The sequence below is a fragment of the Antennarius striatus genome, chromosome 1 (genome assembly GCF_040054535.1).
Source record: "Antennarius striatus isolate MH-2024 chromosome 1, ASM4005453v1, whole genome shotgun sequence".
NCBI classification, from domain to species: Eukaryota; Metazoa; Chordata; class Actinopteri; order Lophiiformes; family Antennariidae; genus Antennarius; species Antennarius striatus.
This window is the reverse complement of record NC_090776.1, coordinates 5,171,826-5,191,570: the sequence shown is the minus strand read 5'-3', so window position 1 is coordinate 5,191,570 and position 19,745 is coordinate 5,171,826. Positions and strand designations below refer to the sequence as shown.

At 42.6% G+C, this 19,745-nt stretch overlaps 1 protein-coding gene across 3 annotated transcripts in view; it reads right to left on the bottom strand.

Annotated features, from left to right (window-relative positions):
- Positions 1 to 19,745, bottom strand: part of cers3a (ceramide synthase 3a) — a 77,941-nt gene that overhangs the window by 25,401 nt on the left and 32,795 nt on the right. Inside the window, exons 1-2 of one of the 3 annotated variants that reach the window (XM_068315892.1) lie at positions 18,497 to 18,673; positions 5,396 to 5,577 (exon numbers count right to left, since the gene is read on the bottom strand). In XM_068315892.1, coding sequence (XP_068171993.1) covers positions 5,396 to 5,577; positions 18,497 to 18,511 — 197 coding nt within the window. In that variant the 5' untranslated portion in view covers positions 18,512 to 18,673. Of the gene's footprint in view, positions 1 to 5,395; positions 5,578 to 18,496; positions 18,674 to 19,745 lie in introns of those variants that run through there. The other 2 variants (XM_068315817.1, XM_068315974.1) reach the window with 2 other exon arrangements.

The following is a 19,745-nucleotide window of genomic DNA, read 5'->3' as shown; positions in this document are numbered from 1 at the left end:
TATGTATGTATGTATGTATGTATGTATGTATTTATTTACCATTGCCATGTTTCAAATGTTCCTTACATAAAGCTTTTGAAATTATTGGTAAAAAGATTTATGGCCCTTTAACTATTTAATGGACTCCAGAGGAGGTGTAACACATGCAGAGCTTTTCAGGAAAAACCTGTAGTTGAGATATGCATACTTTTAAACATTACTAGCTTTTAAAGTGAGCTGTCTAATTCTTCCAGATAGAGTAATGTGTTGTTAGATCAGTAGAACCAGGGGTGTACATAATCTGTTTTGTGAATAGCAGGAGATGTGTTTGGTGCTGACCACACATGTAGCATTTATTTAGTAAGTGCAGTCTCCCTCACTGTTCTCAGTTCCTCCCACACTGCTTCAGTTTACAGTCGCAGGTGAGCAACTATATTTGTCTGTGTGTCCCCCCATGGTCTGCTGGCAATGCATCCTGCCTCTCACCAGTAGTCAGCTGGAATAGGCTCCACCTACACCAGTCACATCATGACAGTGTGCTCCGGACATTTTCTTAGAAGGATCAAATGGGTTTGTAGTGACACCAATCATTCCACACTCTTGCACTATATAAAATATAATATATGTCATGCTTAACTCTTGGTCACTGAAATAGAGACTCCAACAGGCATGGACAGAGACAAATGGGCCACGCTTTCACCAACATGAGTATGTATTTGGAAAACTGGAAAACACACCCTCGGAGATGGGCAGTGCGGGAAGTAGGCCAAGTAGTGGTTCAATAATTAGCAAAGGTTTCAGTTTTAAGTGAGTTAAATACTCAAGTGCAGTGAATTACAGGGTTGAACTGAAGGACATGATACATTCAGGATCCAATAGCTTCCACTTTTTTGTGGCATGAGGTCCTGGTCTGGATGGACCGTAAGCCTCTTGCCAGAGGGGAGGGTCTGGAACAGTTTGTGGCCGGGATGAGAGGGGTCAGCAGCAAACCTGGCTGCACATCTACGGGTCCTTGTGTGGAACAGTTCCTGGAGGTGTGGATGGCTGCAGCCGATCACCCTCTTCGCAGAGCGGATGACACACTGCAGCTTGGCCTTGTCCCTGGCCGTGGCTGCAGCAAACCACACTGTCATGGAGGATGTGAGGATTGATTGAATGGTGGCAGTGTAGAAGTTCACCAGCATCTTCACAGGGAGGTGAATCTTCGTCAGCTTCTTCAGAAATTCATCCAGGGGTCACTGGAGTGTCACAGATGATGACGGGGGGGAGGGCAGGAGGGTCTTTCCTGAAGTCCACTATCATCTCCACTGCTTTGAGAGCGTTGAGCTCCAGGTTGTTCCTGCTGCACCATGATACCAGCTGGTCCAACTCACTTCTGTAGGCCGACTCATCCCCATCAGAGATGAGGCCGATGAGGGTGGTGTTGTCAGCAAACTTCAAGTGTTTGACAGACTGGTGACCAGATGTGCAGCATTTGGTGTACAGGGAGAAGAGTGGAGGGGAAAGAACGCACCCTTGAGGGGATCCAGTGCTGATGGTCCGGGTGTCGGAGACATGCTTCCCCAGCTTCAAGAACTGTCGTCTGTCTGTCAGGAAGTCCGTAATCCACCTGCACATGGAGTCAAGCACATTCAGCTGGGAGAGCTTATCATGGAGCAGAGCTGGGATGATTGTATTGAAAGCAGAGCTGAAGTCCACAAACAGAATCCTGGTGTAGGATCCTGTGGAGTCCAGGTGCTGGAGGACAAAGTGTTATGCCATGTTTACAGCATTGTCTACAGATCTGTTTGCTCTGTAGGTGAACTGTTGAGGGTCCAGGAGGTTGTCAGTAATGTCCTTGAGGTAGGTCAAGACAAGGTGCTCATAGGACTTCATGACCACAGATGTCAGAGCAACGGGTCTTCAGTCGTTAAGTCCTGTGATCCTTGTCTTCTTGGGGACTGGGACAATGGCTGAAGTCTTGAAGCACGCTGGTACGTGACAGGTTTCCAGTATGGTGTTGCAGATATGAGTGAACACCGGAGACAGCTTGCTGGCACAGTGCTTCAAGGTGGAGGGAGAGACAGAGTCTGGGCCTGCAGCCTTGCGGTGGTTGAGTCGTTGGAAGAGATTCCTCACCTCTCTTTCTTTGATAAGGAGAGGTGTAGGAAGGGGGGTGGCGCTGAGATGTGAGGCTGTGAAGGTCCAGATGAGACAGTGGGGGAGGGGATGGGGCTGCTGGCCAGTGGCTGGTCGTCAATAGGGCTGGGGGGGTCAGGTCTGTCCCATTGTCTTTCAAAACAACAGTAATAGTCGTTAAGGCTGTTGGCCAGATGTAGGTCATTGACAGAGTGGGGGGTTCTAGGCTTGTAATTGGTGATAGCCTTGAGCCTTCTCTAGACAGAGGCAGAGTTGTTGGCTTGCAATTGATGATGAGGGCTTCCAGGTCCTGGGAACAGTGCTGAGTTAGTACTGTCAAATCATTGCACCAACCGTTGTGAATGTAAAAGCAAATTCCAACTCCTTTCATTTTGCAAGAAAGCGCTGTGTTCCTGTCCGCTCTGTAAAGATCGAAACCGCTCAGCTGTAGCACAGTGTCCAGAATGAGTTGGCATGTTTCCGTAAAGCAGAAGACGTAGGACGTGGAAAAATCGCTGTTTGTGTTTAGCAACAGGCTCAGCTCGTCCATTTTGTTGCAGAGTGAGCGCACGTTACAGAGGAATATCCCGCGGAGCACTGTGCATAGTTCACGCCAGCGGAGACACATAAGCGCACCTGAGCGCTTTCCTCTTCTGCGACGTCTCACCTTGCTGCGAGCTTTCTTGCCCAGAATAGGCATAAAAACTGCTGTTGTTGCAGTTGTATATTGTTTTACAGCCATATTATGGTCAAAATACAAGGTCAGGTTGTCACAGGAGTGGGGAAAGCAGTCAAGTCAGTTAACAGACTCATTGAAAACATGGTCCAGAGGCCCTTTGAATGGGGTATGCCACCACAGAAAGTTCAGTCTGTAGTACACAAGTAGTCTTCAACCTATGAACACAATCAATTCTGAGAGCCTGTTTGTAAGTTGAATTTTTATGTAAGCTGTTATTTATTAAATGGTAAGACATAGCGGTGCAGTGGATAGCGCCTCACAGCAAGAAAGTTCTGAATTCTCCTTGTGTCTGCATGGATTCTCTACGAGTTCTCCGGCTTTGTCCCACGTCCAAAGCCATGCAATTTTGGTGGATTGGTCATGGCAGAATTGTCTGTGGGTGTAAGTGTGTGCATGAATTGTTGTTTGTCTTTTATGTGACTCCAAGGTGCACCAGCGATGCCCACAGAATGTCCCCTCGCCTTCCGCCCATAGTCTGCTGAGATAGGCTCCAGCACTGTGACCCGTAAAAAGTGAAAGAAGCTAAATAAAATGGATGGATGGATCTATATTTGTCAACTGGTCATTTAAATATCATCACTACTGCACATAAGAAGGCACTATCCCCTAAGACTTACCAGAAACAATTACAGGACATAGTAACACATAAATTAAGTAAACCACTGTAGTACCACAATATAACTTGACTTTACAATGAGGGAACGGAGGAGGAAGGAGGAGTTATTGTCAGTGAGATTCAGATCTGTAATGGGAGAGACTGTCACATGTATGGAGTGGTGCAGCTTGACCTGAGTTTGTGGGAGAAAGGGGAACTAATAATGTTCGTAAGTCGAATGTTTGTATGTTGAGGATAACCTGCATACTGTCCTTTCGAATTGTCATTCTTGATTATACGATGGTTTTCTAAGAAAATATGCGGAAAAAATAATATTGAGTTTAGCTGCAGCAAGGTGGCGCAGTGGGTAGCCTCACAGCAAAACGGTACCAGGTTCAAGTCCTGCTCTGTGTCAAGTTTGTATGTTCTTCCAGTGTTCACCTGTGTTCTCTCCGCATTTGCCGACTTCCTCTGACCTCTGGAGTGTCCCCCACCTCTCGCCCGCGAGTAAGATGGGTTAGGCTCCAACAATCCCCGTGACCCACCATAAGCAGAACAAGCAGTGACGATGAATGAATGAATGAATGAATGAATGAATGAATGAATGAATAATAAAATTTACATCATTTCACTCGACTTCACATCTGCCCTCCACAAATACTGGACTCTTAGAGTCACTAGAAAACTGTTAAAAGCACATAATATGTTACTGTACAATAAGATTAAAAACATATAATCATATTAAAATACATATGTGCCATACGTAATTCACGAGATTGTTATGAACTCGGACTTGTTTATGCAAGGTAAGCTTTAGCTTCTTATAATTTAATCCCTGAGGAAATTAACCTGCTGAGACCATGCAGAGACCCATCACGCAATCAGGTTTGTTTGTGTTTTTGTTGTTGCCATAGGTATGGAGATGTTTTGGTTATGTTTGAATGATTTGAATAAAAGTTCCGTGTAAAAGTATGGTGTATTTGGTCAGAAAACTTTGTTGTTTAATGAAATATATTTAATGAACATGAATTTTGTTTAATTTAATGAATTTTAAATGTTGGAAACTGACAAAATAAAATGTGTTTTTATATCCCGAATTGTGATTATTTATATGAACCCTTTAGAAAACAATGCTGTCAATGTGACATGAAAATTGCTACATTCTTAGAAATACCGTAAATATTTGACCGTTCACTGATAGCTATTGACATAACCAACAGACTCTGAGTGTCCGTAAAGTTATGACACTTTGCGTCTATAAAAATACAAAGTACTTTATGGTAGTGGAAATGTGTTCAGCTGCTTCTCACCTTTCAGAATACGTTGGAATTATGTCGATAGCATGAATGGATGAACAGCTATGTTATTTCTAGTTGTTATTTTCCTATTGCTGGAGACATTTGATGTTTTAAGGGGTAATTAATGTTTTAAAGCAGTATTGCTGATTTTATTTATCGGGATATGCGTTCTTTCATAATTTTTATTGTGTTAAAGTGTTTATGATATAATACCATATAAGTTAACAAAAGCAAAAGCTTCCCTATCTTAACTGTTTAGATTTGTGCAACATTAATGTACTCTTCATGTTTATCAAGAAAAGGCTGGTTGAAATTCTTCATGCCTGTAAAAATGAGAGAGATCTTGTACTACATTTCAAATCCTGACTTTCAAGCTACAGCACATCACACTCCCCTTTAAAAAAAGGGGGGGGGGGGCGTATGATGTATGATGTTTGTTGTTTCTTTTCAGGGGTAACATGCCAGAGTAGCTAGCTTGCTTCTTGGACACTTCCCACATCTGCCAACTTCATCGTGTGTTAACAAGAGACATACAGTATGTGGAATACCAGGCTATACGGCATGCAAGGGTACATTCTATACTAGTGATACCCATGTGTTCTTGTGTCAGCAGTTATGTGCACCCCTTAATAGCTATATGGGACAATTAGCAAATGTAAATCTTACCTCTCAAACAGGTATCTGATGAATAAGAAGATGAAGGCATAGGGGACAGTGACATAGAGATGTGATACTTTGGCATAGATCCGGCCATCCTTGTCCTCCAGGTCAGCCCATGTCAGATTCCCAGGCAACCAGATTCTATCCGACCAGAACCACTCATACAGAGTGTAAAACATCCCTCCACCCTAGTTGAGTCATCATGTCAGACAAACACAAGACAAAGTCAGTAGCTACCAATCAATAAGTCAATAACTGATATAGTGAGATGTATGTGTGTGTGTGTGTGTGTGTGTGTGTGTGTGTGTGTATATATATATATATATATATATATATATATATATACTGTATACACACACACACACGCTCATCAAATTGATTTTGAACTCCAAAAAGGTTGTCATAGGCTTCTAACATAACTATATACAGTTTGTGTTATTTACACCACTCTTGAAAGGAGTATGTTTGGCCAAAATAGACACAGTCAAATTCGAAAATGGAACAAATTGTATTTTATTGCACATAAAAACCACAAAATTGCTCATCAATTTGATTTTGAATTCAAAGAAGTTTGCCATTGGCTTCTAACATAACTACACAGTTTGTGTCACATGCCACTCTTTTCAAAATAAGTTTTTCAAAATAAGACACTGCCACGTGAAATGCACGAATCTTGAAACATGTTTGCATCACGTGACAAAATGCAGGAATCACGAGACATGTTCGAATCACGTGAATATGTGCATCCCCGCTTGTACGATGGGGATTATATGGACAGAAATATGGCGCCTGCCATCTGATTATACCAATAGAAGAAGCCATTTGAACCGCCTGCCTCAGATCAAATATAAACAATCATATCTTCGGTTTTCCATGGTCAATCGGCTCCAAATAAAACCTGGAAGACAATTTTACATCTATAATGTTGCGTAAACATGCGCACAGCAATCCACGTGACAGACTTTATTTATTACAAATAGTTTAAAAACATCATGTGGTCTGAACACCCAATTAATGGAAGACAGACAGGCGCGCAGTCAGTCAGCTTCTCGATTTACAACAAGGTATTGAATCTGTTTCTCAATATGCCATAGGATTCCAGTGGCAGACAGTGGGTGGGACAAAGACGCATTACAAGCAGTATTTTTTTTAACAGGTTAGCAGGGGAGCTGGGGGACAAGCTAGCTGTTTGGGAAGATAGTACCTTCCTTAATTACTTAATAGATTTAGCTGTAATGTTAGACAACAAAATTAGAGAAAGTCCTAGGAAGAATTCAGAGACAACGATAGTCTCCAGCTCCTAGTTCAGGCCTGTGGATTGATTTGCTTTTTCTCATGGTCCTTCCCTTGCCATTCCTGAGACTCCTCAGTCCCCAGTGGGAGCTTATGCAGTTGGGCCACACCTGATTGATGCCAACCGAAAGACAGATACATGAAGGAAAAGGTACTCTATGTCTGTATTGTGGATAGGACGGCCATTTCTCAACTGCTGCCACCGTGGTACTAAAAAAACAGGCTCAAGCAGTAGGCAGGAGGGCCCATGTAAACCAAAACTCCTCATCCTCCATCTCCATAATCCATCCCAGGTACAGTGCATGAATTTACAGAGACACTTCCTGTCTAAATCCAAGTGAAGTCTGGAGTAGATGACAAGTTTATTGACACTAACTTTATTCAAGATCACAAGTTACTACTAAACAAGCTGGCCTCTCCCGAAGGAGGTCCAAGCCATAGATGGGAATATACTAGATATAACCAATCACAAGACCAAACCCTTGAAGTTAGTTTTGTCCAGTAATGATCACAACCACGTGGAAGTCTTTGTCACAAAATACCCTTTCATCACTGTCTTTCTCAGTATTTCTTGGCTCAGGAACCACAAGACACATTTTGACTGGTCCACAGCCGCCATCCGCAGTTGGAGAAAAGACTCACCCCCACTGCCTCCAATATACGGTTCCTAAGAAGCTTCTCAATGCCACACCACCACCCGTGGTAATATATTTACAATATGTTCTTTCTAAGTATGTTTTCAGGAAATCATTAGGTAGTTCATTTCTCCTTCACAGGGCCAATGACTGCACCAGAGCGCCCTTCCTCACCAAACATTTGTACAACCTCTTCAAGTCAGAAAGGAAGGTCATGGAGAGGTCTATCAATGACACAGTGGTGGCTGTCTGGTCTGATTTACATCCTTTACACAGTGAGAACACATTAGCAATATCAAACATTTAACCAGAGTCTAGGGAGAAATTAAAAAGGGTGAGAAGTTAAAGCTGATGCAGCAAAATCAATTGCTAGCTTAAAAAAAAAACAACAACAGCAAAACAAAACAAAACAAACCACACGCACAAGGATCCGAATGATTTGGAAGTGTTTACTTCTTGGAATCTAAAGACTTATTGGTGTTGTCCAACTACTGACTGTTATAAATAATAAGCTGCTAGCTTTTAGCATTTGACCATACTAACTCTAAGAATGTTTGAGCAAGTTTCAGCTTGTGTGAGCGCAAGGTCAGCAACACAAAGGAGATAGTTATTGATTTCAGTGAACTATGCTAGCTTCCTTGTTGTGGTGTGCCACTGTGGACGCCCTGAGCTGGTCCTTCAGAAAACAGATTATTACTCTCACAAAGAACACTAACAGCAGTCATTCAAACAAACACACCCCTCCCCACCGCTGTAAAAATACTCAACTCAACACTGTCCATTCCTTGAACATATTTTCATATAATTTGTATTCACTTTCCTGTATATTTTTTAGATCTTTTTTTTTTCTTGATTCTTATCAACACTTCAAATTTATCTGTATCTCATGGCATCAGAGTAGCTTCTGTTACTATTGCATGAATAGTGTTTTGAATGCTGGCTTGCCCTTCAAAGAGCTTTGAATGTTTAATTAGACATACGGATAGTCCATGAATTTCTCACAAAGGTTCACTTCCATTTGAAAATTTGTTTAAACATTGCAATGGACACTGCTCTCACAGGGGTATCTACTATAGTATACAGAACAAGTTGAGAATGGGGATTATCTGTTTTGTGGACAAAGAAATAAGGATATTAGATAAAGACTAAACTTTTATCTTGGGTCGAACAGTTGTTTCAAACCAAACACTGGAGAAGCTTTGGGTTTATCTGGGATGTGCATATCCAAATTGCCCCCCTCCCCCACCACCACGCCCACCTCTGTGTGTTCTTTTCGGCCAATAGTATGTCTTTACATTTTCAGTCATAAATTCCTTCAGCCAACTATACACTACTACATAATACTGACAAAAGTAGGATATAAAAGTGAATGATTTTTCACACATATAGAAATAAGGCCAACATTAAAGGAAGAAGTTGCAGCATGGATGCTACAGTAACTGAAATGTACATAAAGGTCTGTTTCCTAAACAAATATTGACCCACATACCCCTTCGTTAATCTCCACACCTACTTGCTCTCCCAGAGACAAAGAAAGAAAGACAAAGACAGACAGAAAGAAAGAAAGATTTTGTTGTTTTTTTATTTTTGCGAAAAAACACTTTAATGTCATTCAAACATTTTGCAGTTTTACATTAGATGAAAGCATTTAAGTGCCTCAGAAGATCTTTTGCAAAAAAAACTTCAATCACATTTAACATTTAGAACATTTAGAACATTTTACAATTTTTCATTAGATGAAATTTCAAAAACACTAAACACTCAAAAACATTAAACACCAAGAAACAAAGGGAAATACAATATAAAAATTAGTGCATTATAACAGGAAGTTTGAAAAAGTGAGGTGGTCATCAACTAAAGTGCATAGGACATTTTTGTAACACCAGATGTTCCTAAAGTTATTCAGGTCTTTTGTCAATTTATAGAAACCAAATTCTAGTTTTAAGTGACATCTGATGTTACAGCAAAAAACAGTAGCTGCTTCTTGAACCGTATTGTTTTCAATTCTCCTCTTCCTGGTCACATAATTTGCGAGTTTTGCCTCTCCGGAGATACAATTTAAAAGCTGCTACTTTCTTTGATTTGATTTATTGTACCCAGCACCAGAAAAGAAAGAAAAATAAAGAAATATGTTTTGATTTTTAAAAAATCACATTTACTCATGAAGTCGGTGTTACAAGATAGTTAGGCACCAACAACATCTAAGACAGATTCACTCAAACATGAACACACACTTAAAAAAAACATGGCATTTGAAATGTGGACAATATACTTGAATTAAACCAAACAGTGACTGAACATGATTTCTTCATTTAACACAGAACATAAGACACCTTTGACACACCATAGGTTCATAAAAGTGTCTAAATCATTCATAGCTCTCAAATAGTTAAAATCAATTCTGATTCTTGTTTGACACATTCTTTTAAAATGGCTTCTGCACTGCAGTCAGACGAACTTTCAACCTTTTCCTTCCTGCTTAGATAAATCGCCATCTTTCCTTGGCCCAGAAGGACATTTAGAACCTACCAATCCTTTTTTTGATTCTTCCTGAGTTTCATACCTATAATGTACAGTATATCTGTTTGTCAAAAACAAGATCGAATGAGAAAAAGATTCCCTCTAAAAACAGGAATAGATTGTCACGTCTCTGACAGTCTCGGAAGCAGTTGAAAAATAGTTTCCCTCTGAGAACAAAACGGGCAGTTTTCCGACACATTTGGATTCAAAACTGATTCCAAAACCACTCAGATAAAAACATGAAAGATCTCCCAGTCTTTTGATTTCAGGTCCATTAAGAAGTCACAGAACCCAGCACAGGGCCAGTATTGCTTCTGTTGTGGGCCACCATACCAGGTCGTCAGGGCCAGACAGGAACCGCTGAATGAATTGCAGCCGGAACGCAGCACTTCTGCCCCTGACCTCCTTCCTCTCTGGGCAGAAAGAGGACGCTCTATGGGACCCGGTGACGGCAGTTGCAAAAAAAGTCCACCATTACTGCCTGGATTTTTGCCAGCAACATTGGTGGTGGATAAATGCAGGACAGCCAGTGCCACATCATTAACGCAACCAAGTTATTAATAATTAAAACACGACCTCTACAAGACAATTTAGTTCAAATCTACTTACAGTGTTTTAGCCTCCCTTTTACTTTTCCTAAAACATTTTCCCAGTTCCTTTCTACAATATTGTGGTCTCCCAGATAAACCCCAAGGTATTCAAACCCTTTTTTTTTTTCCATTGAAGCATATCTGGGAGCCTGATCTCCTCCAGCCCACCTCCCACCATTAGAGCCTCGCTCTTCCCCCATTTGACTTTTGCGGAGGAGATGTCAATAAAACTGTACAATTTCTTCTAAAACTTCCACATCTTTCTGATTTTTAACTGTAACAACAACATCGTCAGCATATGCGGAAAATTTAAAACCATAAATAGAACTGGGGTTGTTAAAACCGGAGAGGCTTGCTCTCAGTTGGTTTAAAAAAGGGTCCAGGGCCAGAGAGTAGAGGATCCCTGAGAGGGGGCAGCCCTGTCTCACATCTCTGGACTTTAAAAGGCACACTTAAGCTACCGTTAACCTTAAAGGGACAGTAAAGTTAATTTTAAGTGACATATATGTTATTCATCATTATGAAAAATAGAAGAAAAAATAAATTTTATATGTGTAGCATCATCCCTTTGGTCAGAAAAGCTTAAAATCTGTGACGCAGCAGCTTCCCCATTCAGTGGTCACGTGGGCATCATACATCACTGGCGCCCAGCATAGCTTGGCAGCCATAAGAAACAATGGAATCCCCATCGCGATTAACTCCCAAAATATCATGGTTACCTGTGTTGTGAACGGTTGTGTCAACAGAACATCAAGAAAACACAATGACCTATCGTTCTGCTGCATTTCTGACCTTCATTATTTGAATGTTTAAAAAAGCCACCCTGACTAAACCGGATCAGTCAAGGCCCGGGTTAACAACGACTGCCATCAGCTGGTGCAACGATGTGACAGTACTAACTCAGCACTGTTCCCCGGACCTGGAAGCCCTCATCATCAACTGCAAGCCCTTCTACTCGCTCCGCGAGTTCTCCTCATTCATTCTCATCGGTTTTTACATCCCGCTGGAAGCTAACGTGCGTGAGGCGCAGCGCGCGCTGACCAACGAGATACTGAGAGTAGAACGTGCACACCCGGATGCCTTGGTTACTGTCCTTGGGGATTTTAACAAAGGTAATCTCTCCCAAGACCTCCCAAAGTTCAAGCAGCTCATCAAGTTCCCCACCAGAGAAGGGAACATCCTGGACCACTGCTACTCCACCATCAGTGGTGCGTACCACGCTGTTCCCCACGCTGCACTGGGCCAGTCCGACCACATCATGGTGCATCTGATTCCTGCCTACAAGCAGAAATTAAAGCTCTGTAAACCTGTTGTTAGGACTTCCAAGAAGTGGACCAGTGATGCAGTGGAAGAACTTCAGGAGTGCTTGGACTGCACAGATTGGGATGTGTTTAGGTCTGCCACCAACAGCCTGGATGAGTACACGGACACTGTGACGTCCTACATCACCTTCTGTGAGGACAGCATCATCCCAACACGCAGCAGGGTTAGCTACAACAATGACAAACCCTGGCTCACAGCCACACTCAGAAGGCTCAAGTCAGAGAAGGAGGCTGCGTTCAGAAGTGGGGACAGAGACAGATACAAGGAGGCCAAGTACAGATTTGGTAAGGAGGTGAAAAGAGCCAAATCTGCATATGGTAAGAGAATGGAAGAACAATTCTCAGCTAACGACTCTGCTTCTGTCTGGAAAGGGCTCAAAGCCATCACCAATTACAAGCCTAGAGCTCCCCACTCTGTCAACGACCTACGTCTGGCCAACAGCCTTAACGACTATTACTGCCATTTTGAAAGACAATGGGACAGACCTGACGCCCCCATCACTATCAACGACCAGCCACTGGTCAGCAGCCCCATCCCCTCCCCCACTGTCTAATTGGGTCCTTCACAGCCCCACACCTCAGCGCCACCCCCCCCCCACACACCTCTCCTTATCAAAGAAGGAGAGGTGAGGAGTCTCTTCTAACGACTCAACTACCGCAAAGCTGCAGGCCCAGACTCCGTCTCTCCCTCCACCTTGAAGCATTGCGCCAACCAGCTGGCTCAGGTGTTCACTCAGATATTCAACACCTCACTGGAGACCTGTCACGTACCAGCGTGCTTCAAGACTTCAGCCATTGTCCCAGTCCCCAAGAAGACAAGGATCACAGGACTTAACGACTGAAGACCCGTCGCTCTGACATCTGTGGTCATGAAGTCCTTTGAGCGCCTTGTCCTGACCCACCTCAAAGACATCACTGGCAACCTCCTGGACCTTCTACAGTTAGCCTACAGAGCCAACAGATCTGTAGACGATGCTGTAAACATGGCGCTACACTTTGTCCTCCAGCACCTGGACTCCCCAGGATCCTACGTCAGGATTCTGTTTGTGGACTTCAGCTCTGCTTTCAATACGATTGTCCCAGCTCTGCTCCATGACAAGCTCTCCCAGCTGAACGTGCCCGACTCCATATGCAGGTGGATCACGGACTTCCTGACAGACGGCAGTTCGTGAGGCGGTGGATGCACGTCTCCGACACCCGGACTATCAGCACTGGCTCCCCTCAAGGCTGCGTGCTTTCCCCTCTGCTCTTCTCCCTGTACACTAACTGCTGCACATCTGGTCACCAGTCTGTCAAACTCCTGAAGTTTGCTGAGACACCACCCTCATCGGCCTCATCTCTGATGGGGATGAGTTGGCCTACAGAAGTGAGTTGGACCAGCTGGTATCATGGTGCAGCAGGCACAACCTGGAGTTCAACGCTCTCAAAACAGTGGAGATGACAGTGGACTTCAGGAAAGAACCTCCTGCCCCCCCCCCCGTCATCATCTGTGACACTCCAGTGACCCCTGTGGAGTCCTTCCGTTTCCTGGGCACCACCATCACCCGGGAGCTCAATTGGGAGCAGAACATCAGCTCCCTCACCAAGAAGGCTTAGCAGAGGATGTACTTCTTGCGGCAGCTGAAGAAGTTTCACCTCCCTGTGAAGATGCTGGTGAGCTTTTACACTGCGACCATTCAGTCCATCCTCACATCCTCCATGTCAGTGTGGTTTGCTGCAGCCACAGCCAGGGACAGTTCCAAGCTGCAGCGTGTCATCCGTTCTGCGGAGAAGGTGATCAGTTGCAGCCTCCCACATCTCCAGGAACTGTCTGACACAAGGACCCGCAGTCGTGCAGCCAGGATTGCCGCTGACCCCTCTCATTCCGGCCACAACCTCTTCCAGACCCTCCCCTCCGGCAAGAGGCCATCCATCCGGACCAGGACCTCATGCCATAAAAACAGCTTCTTCCCCACTGCAGTCAGCCTCTGAACAGCCCCCCCCCCCCCCCCCCCCCCGGTAACCATCCGCCCCTCACCACTCTGCAAAGACAGTTTACTGTTTGGACTTATTTTCTTCACCCGCAATCCCCATCCTTATACAGTATCTAAACACACCGTAATGTGAATTGTAAATAGTTTTTGTATTCTTATCCTATTCCTCACTCACTACTATTCTCTTCCGCCTTTCTATGCACCGACACCGCGTCAAGTTCCTCGACAGTAATTTTTACTGCACTTGGCAATAAAACCATTTCTGATTCTGATTCTGATCTTCTGATGAAGATGCTGAGGTTCTCTTTGGGAGTGACCAGGAAGGATAGGATCAGGAATGAGTACATCAGAGGGACAGCACATGTTAGAGGTTTTGGAGATAAAGTCAGAGAGGCCAGACTGAGATGGTTTGGACATGTCCAGAGGAGAGATAGTGAATATATTGGTAGAAGGATGCTGAGTTTTGAACTGCCAGGCAGGAGGCCTAGAGGAAGACCAAAGAGGAGGTTTATGGATGTAATGAGGGAAGACATGAAGGTAGTTGGTGTGAGAGAAGAGGATTCAAAGGACAGGGCTAGATGGAGGAATTTGATTCGCTGTGGCGACCCCTGAAGGGAAAGCCGAAAGGAAAGAAGAAGAAAAAAGCCACTCTATCTGCATACAGCTGGAGCATACACACAGATAAAAACCAACGTCTTCCTTTCAACATTTGCCTGTACTTTTAAAATGTGGCCCGACATGATGTCTTCCACTAAAACAGCAAGATTCAAAAGCACAAGAAAATAAAATCCCCATTTCACCCCTGGTGCTGGTTTTGTAGCTAAATTATATTTTTCCGTTCCATTGTCACTTCCAGTTAACTTCATTTTCCACAGTACTGTGTGTTTCCTGGAAAAAATAAAACATCTGTTTTACATTTATCAAGCTAAAAACAGGCTCTTTTCTCCTCAGTGTACTCAGAATGAAGCATTCATGTTTATTTTGCCTAGTTTAAAATTCCACATGTATAAAATGGAGTTAAAAACAAACAAGTACTTAAAACACAGGTTTAAAAAGGCAGACAAAATTTACAACCAACTATTCAGTAACCGCAATCGCGTTTTTGACTTTAGCCAATAGTTTCTTCAATCTAAAAAGTTCTTGCTCAGTAAAAACTGGTTGCTCACTTCCTTCTTTGGTTCTTTAAATAAAAAGGGATGCTATTTAAAAGCATGTTGAGGTCAGGAAATAAATTTTCCACTGTAACCCTCAGACCTCTTGTATCATGCAGGAATTTTTTAATCTTTTGTGAATCATATTTTTTCTTTCACAGCTTCTTTCATACTGCTTTCATTTTCAGTATCAGAGCTACAGGTATAAATCGGTGTCTTTGAATTTTTTTCCTGAGCAACTTTTTTACCTTTACTACTTCTCATGTCAGAGTTTTTTTCTTTTTGAAGTTAATTTTGAAAATTCCTCATTCATTAGCATGTGTTCGTCCTCCTCCAGCAGAGACTCGACCACTCAGGCAGCAGTCTCTCTGGACCCATCAACCTCATCCAAATCACCCTGTGAATTATAATTAACATTATCTGTGCTTTTTGAGTTGGTTACCTGTGTTGCCGATGTTTTGTCACCCGTGTCCTGCGTGTTACTTTGTGGATCAAGGTTGGTGATTGTCAAGTAAGTGGGGGACAAGATTGGAAACCCGAGTAGTTGTGGTCGTGGAACAGGGACTGCAGCACTGGAAGCCGCGCAAGAAGCGATAGGGCTTTTCCTCTGTTCTGCAGCTGCAGACCGCCAGCCACAGTGTAGCCGATGGCTGGTTGTCACAGTTCTTCTCGAACAGGAGTGGATGAGATGTCCCTCCCTCCTATATTGAAGCACTTCATGCTCTCAGTCCTGACATGGACCGTGTAGTCAAAGTTTTAAAGTTTTCCACTCTGAATAAGAGTGCGATGTTCAGCTCTATATTGGTCTTTTAGGGATCATCAGAACGTGTCTCCTGAACGAGACAACATGTTTCAAGTGGGGACTCTTACAGCCAAGCAGAATCATTTAAATAGGAAACAGGAATTGACCTTGTCGGGACAACTCCTTCTCCAGGACCCCGTTGCTGATGAACAGTGGTGTGTTTGATATTATCACCCTCTTAGCGGGGTTTGTCAAGGTGAGGACGGGGGTGAAGGTGTTCTGAATCACCACACCACTCTTGACTATGTGGTGCACCTTTTCAATGCTGTCACGGAATATCACCACTGAGTTCATTCGGGAGGATGCCAGTTTAATGGCATGACGACGCGTCACCCTCTTGAACCCGGAGCTCACCGACATGTTGCCGCGTTGGGCTACCAGATTTCACCCTAATCCCCCAAAAACACCCACAAACTCCAATTGTGTTTGAACTATATTCAAATAAATGTTAATAAACATGAAAAATAAGCAAAAAACAGAAAGAAAAACACACTAAGACGCCACACTCTCCTCTCACACCCTTTCCCAGCATGCACCAAGACAGAAAGAAAGAAAGAAAGAAGATTGATTTTTGATTTTTACAAGCACGTTTATTCACAGAAAGAAATATTTGATTGACTAAAATAGTCGACCTAAAGAGAGTCCCAACATTAAAGTGTGTGTGTGTGTGTGTGTGTGTGTGTGTGTGTGTGTGTGTGTGTGTGTGTGTGTGTGTGTGTGTGTGTGTTTACAGTATATGCTGGTAGGTAACATACAGTATATCTTGTGGCACCAGACTAGGTCACACTGACAAAGCATTCAGTGGTATATAATTCTACTGGAGTTTCCTCTAAACCCCCCAATTCAGGAGAATGAAGAGAATTGTGCTGCTCCTTTGAGAAAAGACACACATTCAACACAGCAGGGAGATGTGGTTTAAAGGCACAGCGCTATTTAGGAGAGCCTTATTTAAAAAAGCAAAAAACCTATGTTCAAATGCTTAAAAGAGACAGTTTTATGTTTTTTCTGAATGGTATAAACCTCTCAGACCAGTATGCTGCTGATGGCCAATTGGCTGTGCTGGGCAAACATGTGTGTGTAAACACACCTCACCCATGAATGTTCTAACAACATAAAAGTCTAGCCTTTCTGCCCTCTCGATGCAATCGTTCACAAGTTTATTCAATGTTGATTTAATTACTATTCATTATATCAATAGATTAATTTTGACTTTTTATACTTTTACACAACCCATGTCTCTTTAGTGATCATGAGTTAAACACTCATCAGCCTCATGTAGACACTTCTATGTTTTAGTCCATTAGTCCGACCAATGGAGGAACAAGCTTTTCCAGCTGTCTTCCAACTTAAATGATTTATAAAAATACAGCAGCAGCAAACACATTAAATGTGGTACAGCCTTACATCACATTTTTACATGTAAATGTTATCGTTATATAATCACTTCAGATAATAGCGCAATGCAGTGCTTAACATCTCTGAGACAAATAAACAGGTTTCACCCACTCCAACGGAATGTTGGATTTGGAAATCCAAAGTCCGCTGAAGAGTTTGTTCAACATAAGTTGATTATGTTATGTCTAATGTGATAAAGCATTGCAGTTTGTGACCAAATTCTTTCAAATGAGGAAGTACATGGATGCACCTGATATAAAACTGGTGTATCCAGTAAGATTTGGGAATGTCATTAAACTTGTTATGGCATAAAAAAATGTTCCTCATTCCCTGTTCCTTGATGCGCTTTACCTATGTTGTAAATGCATTTCACACTGGTAAAATTGAGATGGGTTTGCTTTCTCTGGGAGTGACCAGGAAGGATAGGATCAGGAATGAGTACATCAGAGGGACAGCACATGTTAGAGGTTTTGGAGATAAAGTCAGAGAGGCCAGACTGAGATGGTTTGGACATGTCCAGAGGAGAGATAGTGAATATATTGGTAGAAGGATGCTGAGTTTTGAACTGCCAGGCAGGAGGCCTAGAGGAAGACCAAAGAGGAGGTTTATGGATGTATTGAGGGAAGACATGAAGGTAGTTGGTGTGAGAGAAGAGGATTCAAAGGACAGGGCTAGATGGAGGAATTTGATTCGCTGTGGCGACCCCTGAAGGGAAAAGCCGAAAGGAAAAGAAGAAGACTCTAAAAAAAACTTAAAGTGGATAGTACAAGCAGATACAAGTATATCGATTACTGTAAACTATAAATATTGGATTGCAATTTATCATAAGGTAAATGTAAAAAATTCTACCATTGGGACAGTAATTTCAAGAAAACTGTCACTCAGGGAAATTCTTAATTCTCTGTTTAAAAAAACCTTGAAAAAAAAACAAAATCATGAGCCTAAACACAAAAACTGTCTTTTAATTTCCTCAGGTTTTGCAAATGCATTGCAAATTTTCCTTCTTGAATTGTATGTAAGCCTGTGTTCAAAGACAATAACATTTTGCCTCCAGGCAAATTACTTGTAACCTCAACAAATTTTATCCTACAATACAGGTCCTTGAAAATGTCACAGAGCCATCATGCAATTCTGAATCTTGAGCACTAACGATATCCAAAAAATGTATATTCCAAGTGATCAGGGCTCACTTTGATGTTACCACCTCTGTGGCTTCCTTTTTGAGAAAGACGACGTCATTAATGTCAACTCAACCATAAGAGCTCATAAACCTTAACAGCAAACTCTATCAACTAGAGGAACTTTTTAACAAAAACCCTTGACAGTACATTTACATCAGTTAGTAGAAAGAAAAACACCTTTCACTCAAAAACAAGCAGAACGCTCTTCAATCATATTTCAAGGTCAGAGTAAAATGCAGACTTACCTTTTCACTACCCATCTGCGCTACCAGATAGGTTTGTTTCCTCACCTGCTGACTTCTGTGTTTGCTGTGGGAAATTAGCACACACAGTAAGATCCTCTATCCCTTCACTACACCAACAGACAACCTCTCTCTCTTTGTTTGACATTCTTCAGCGTCACACCCAGAACAGGCATAATCACCGTGAAAGTTTTTTTTTTTTCCCTCCAGGAAGTACAGGTAGGTTGGTAGATTGTCACAACACACACACACACACACATACACACATATATGCATTTGCCCTCTAGATGTCAAACAAGCATGCTTCTGTACTTGTTTTTACCAAGTACAAAGCATGCTTTCCCTCCAAAGGCAGTAGGTGAATATTGTGTTCTTTTAAATCGGTCAACTGTCTAACAAATGAATACTTTGAGACATAATATCTACTCTATACTAATACTACTAAAATCCATGACAAAGACTACCATCACTAATACTGTAGTGCAATTGTATTAGCAATCGTTCCACTGCTGTTGTCATTCAATGTTATTGAAAGTGAAAAACATTCATTGGCCTTTGATTGCTATCAACCTACACTTTTTTTTTTAATCTCAAGTATAATGCATCTGTTGATTGTTTTTGATCACTGCCATTTTTAAAAAAAATTGGTTAAGTTTTTCATAAATATAACATGGGGATAATATATGCTGTACCATGCAATGTTAAGAATGATTTCCAGGATTCTTTATTTGGCTCTGTCATGTAGTTATGATAGTAGTCTGTCCTTGCTGGGGAGACAGACAAATGCCCTTTCCCCTAGGCTGATGTAATTTACAGTTATATTAATTTGATCGTTATAGAGGGCAGCACGGTGGTGAGCGCTTTCGCCTCACAACACAGCGGGTCTGGGTTCGGGTCCCGCTCTGTGCAGAGTTCGCATGCTCTCCCCATGTCTGCGTGGGTTCTCTCCGGGTTCTCCGGCTTCCTCCCACCTCCAAAAAAATGCGCTACAGGTTGATTGGCCTGTCCCAAATTGCCCGTAGGAGTGAGTGTCTGTGTGCATGTTTGTATGTCTTTGTATGTGGCTCTGCGGTGCACTGGTGTCGTGCCCGGAGTGTCCCCCACCTCATGCCCTATGCCAGCTGGGATATGCTCCAGCTCCCCGTGACCCGCTATAGCAGATAGAGCAGCGGTACATGACAATGAATGAATGAATGATCGTTATACAACTGTGTAATCCTAAAAAAGAAAACAAACACTATACACATTATCC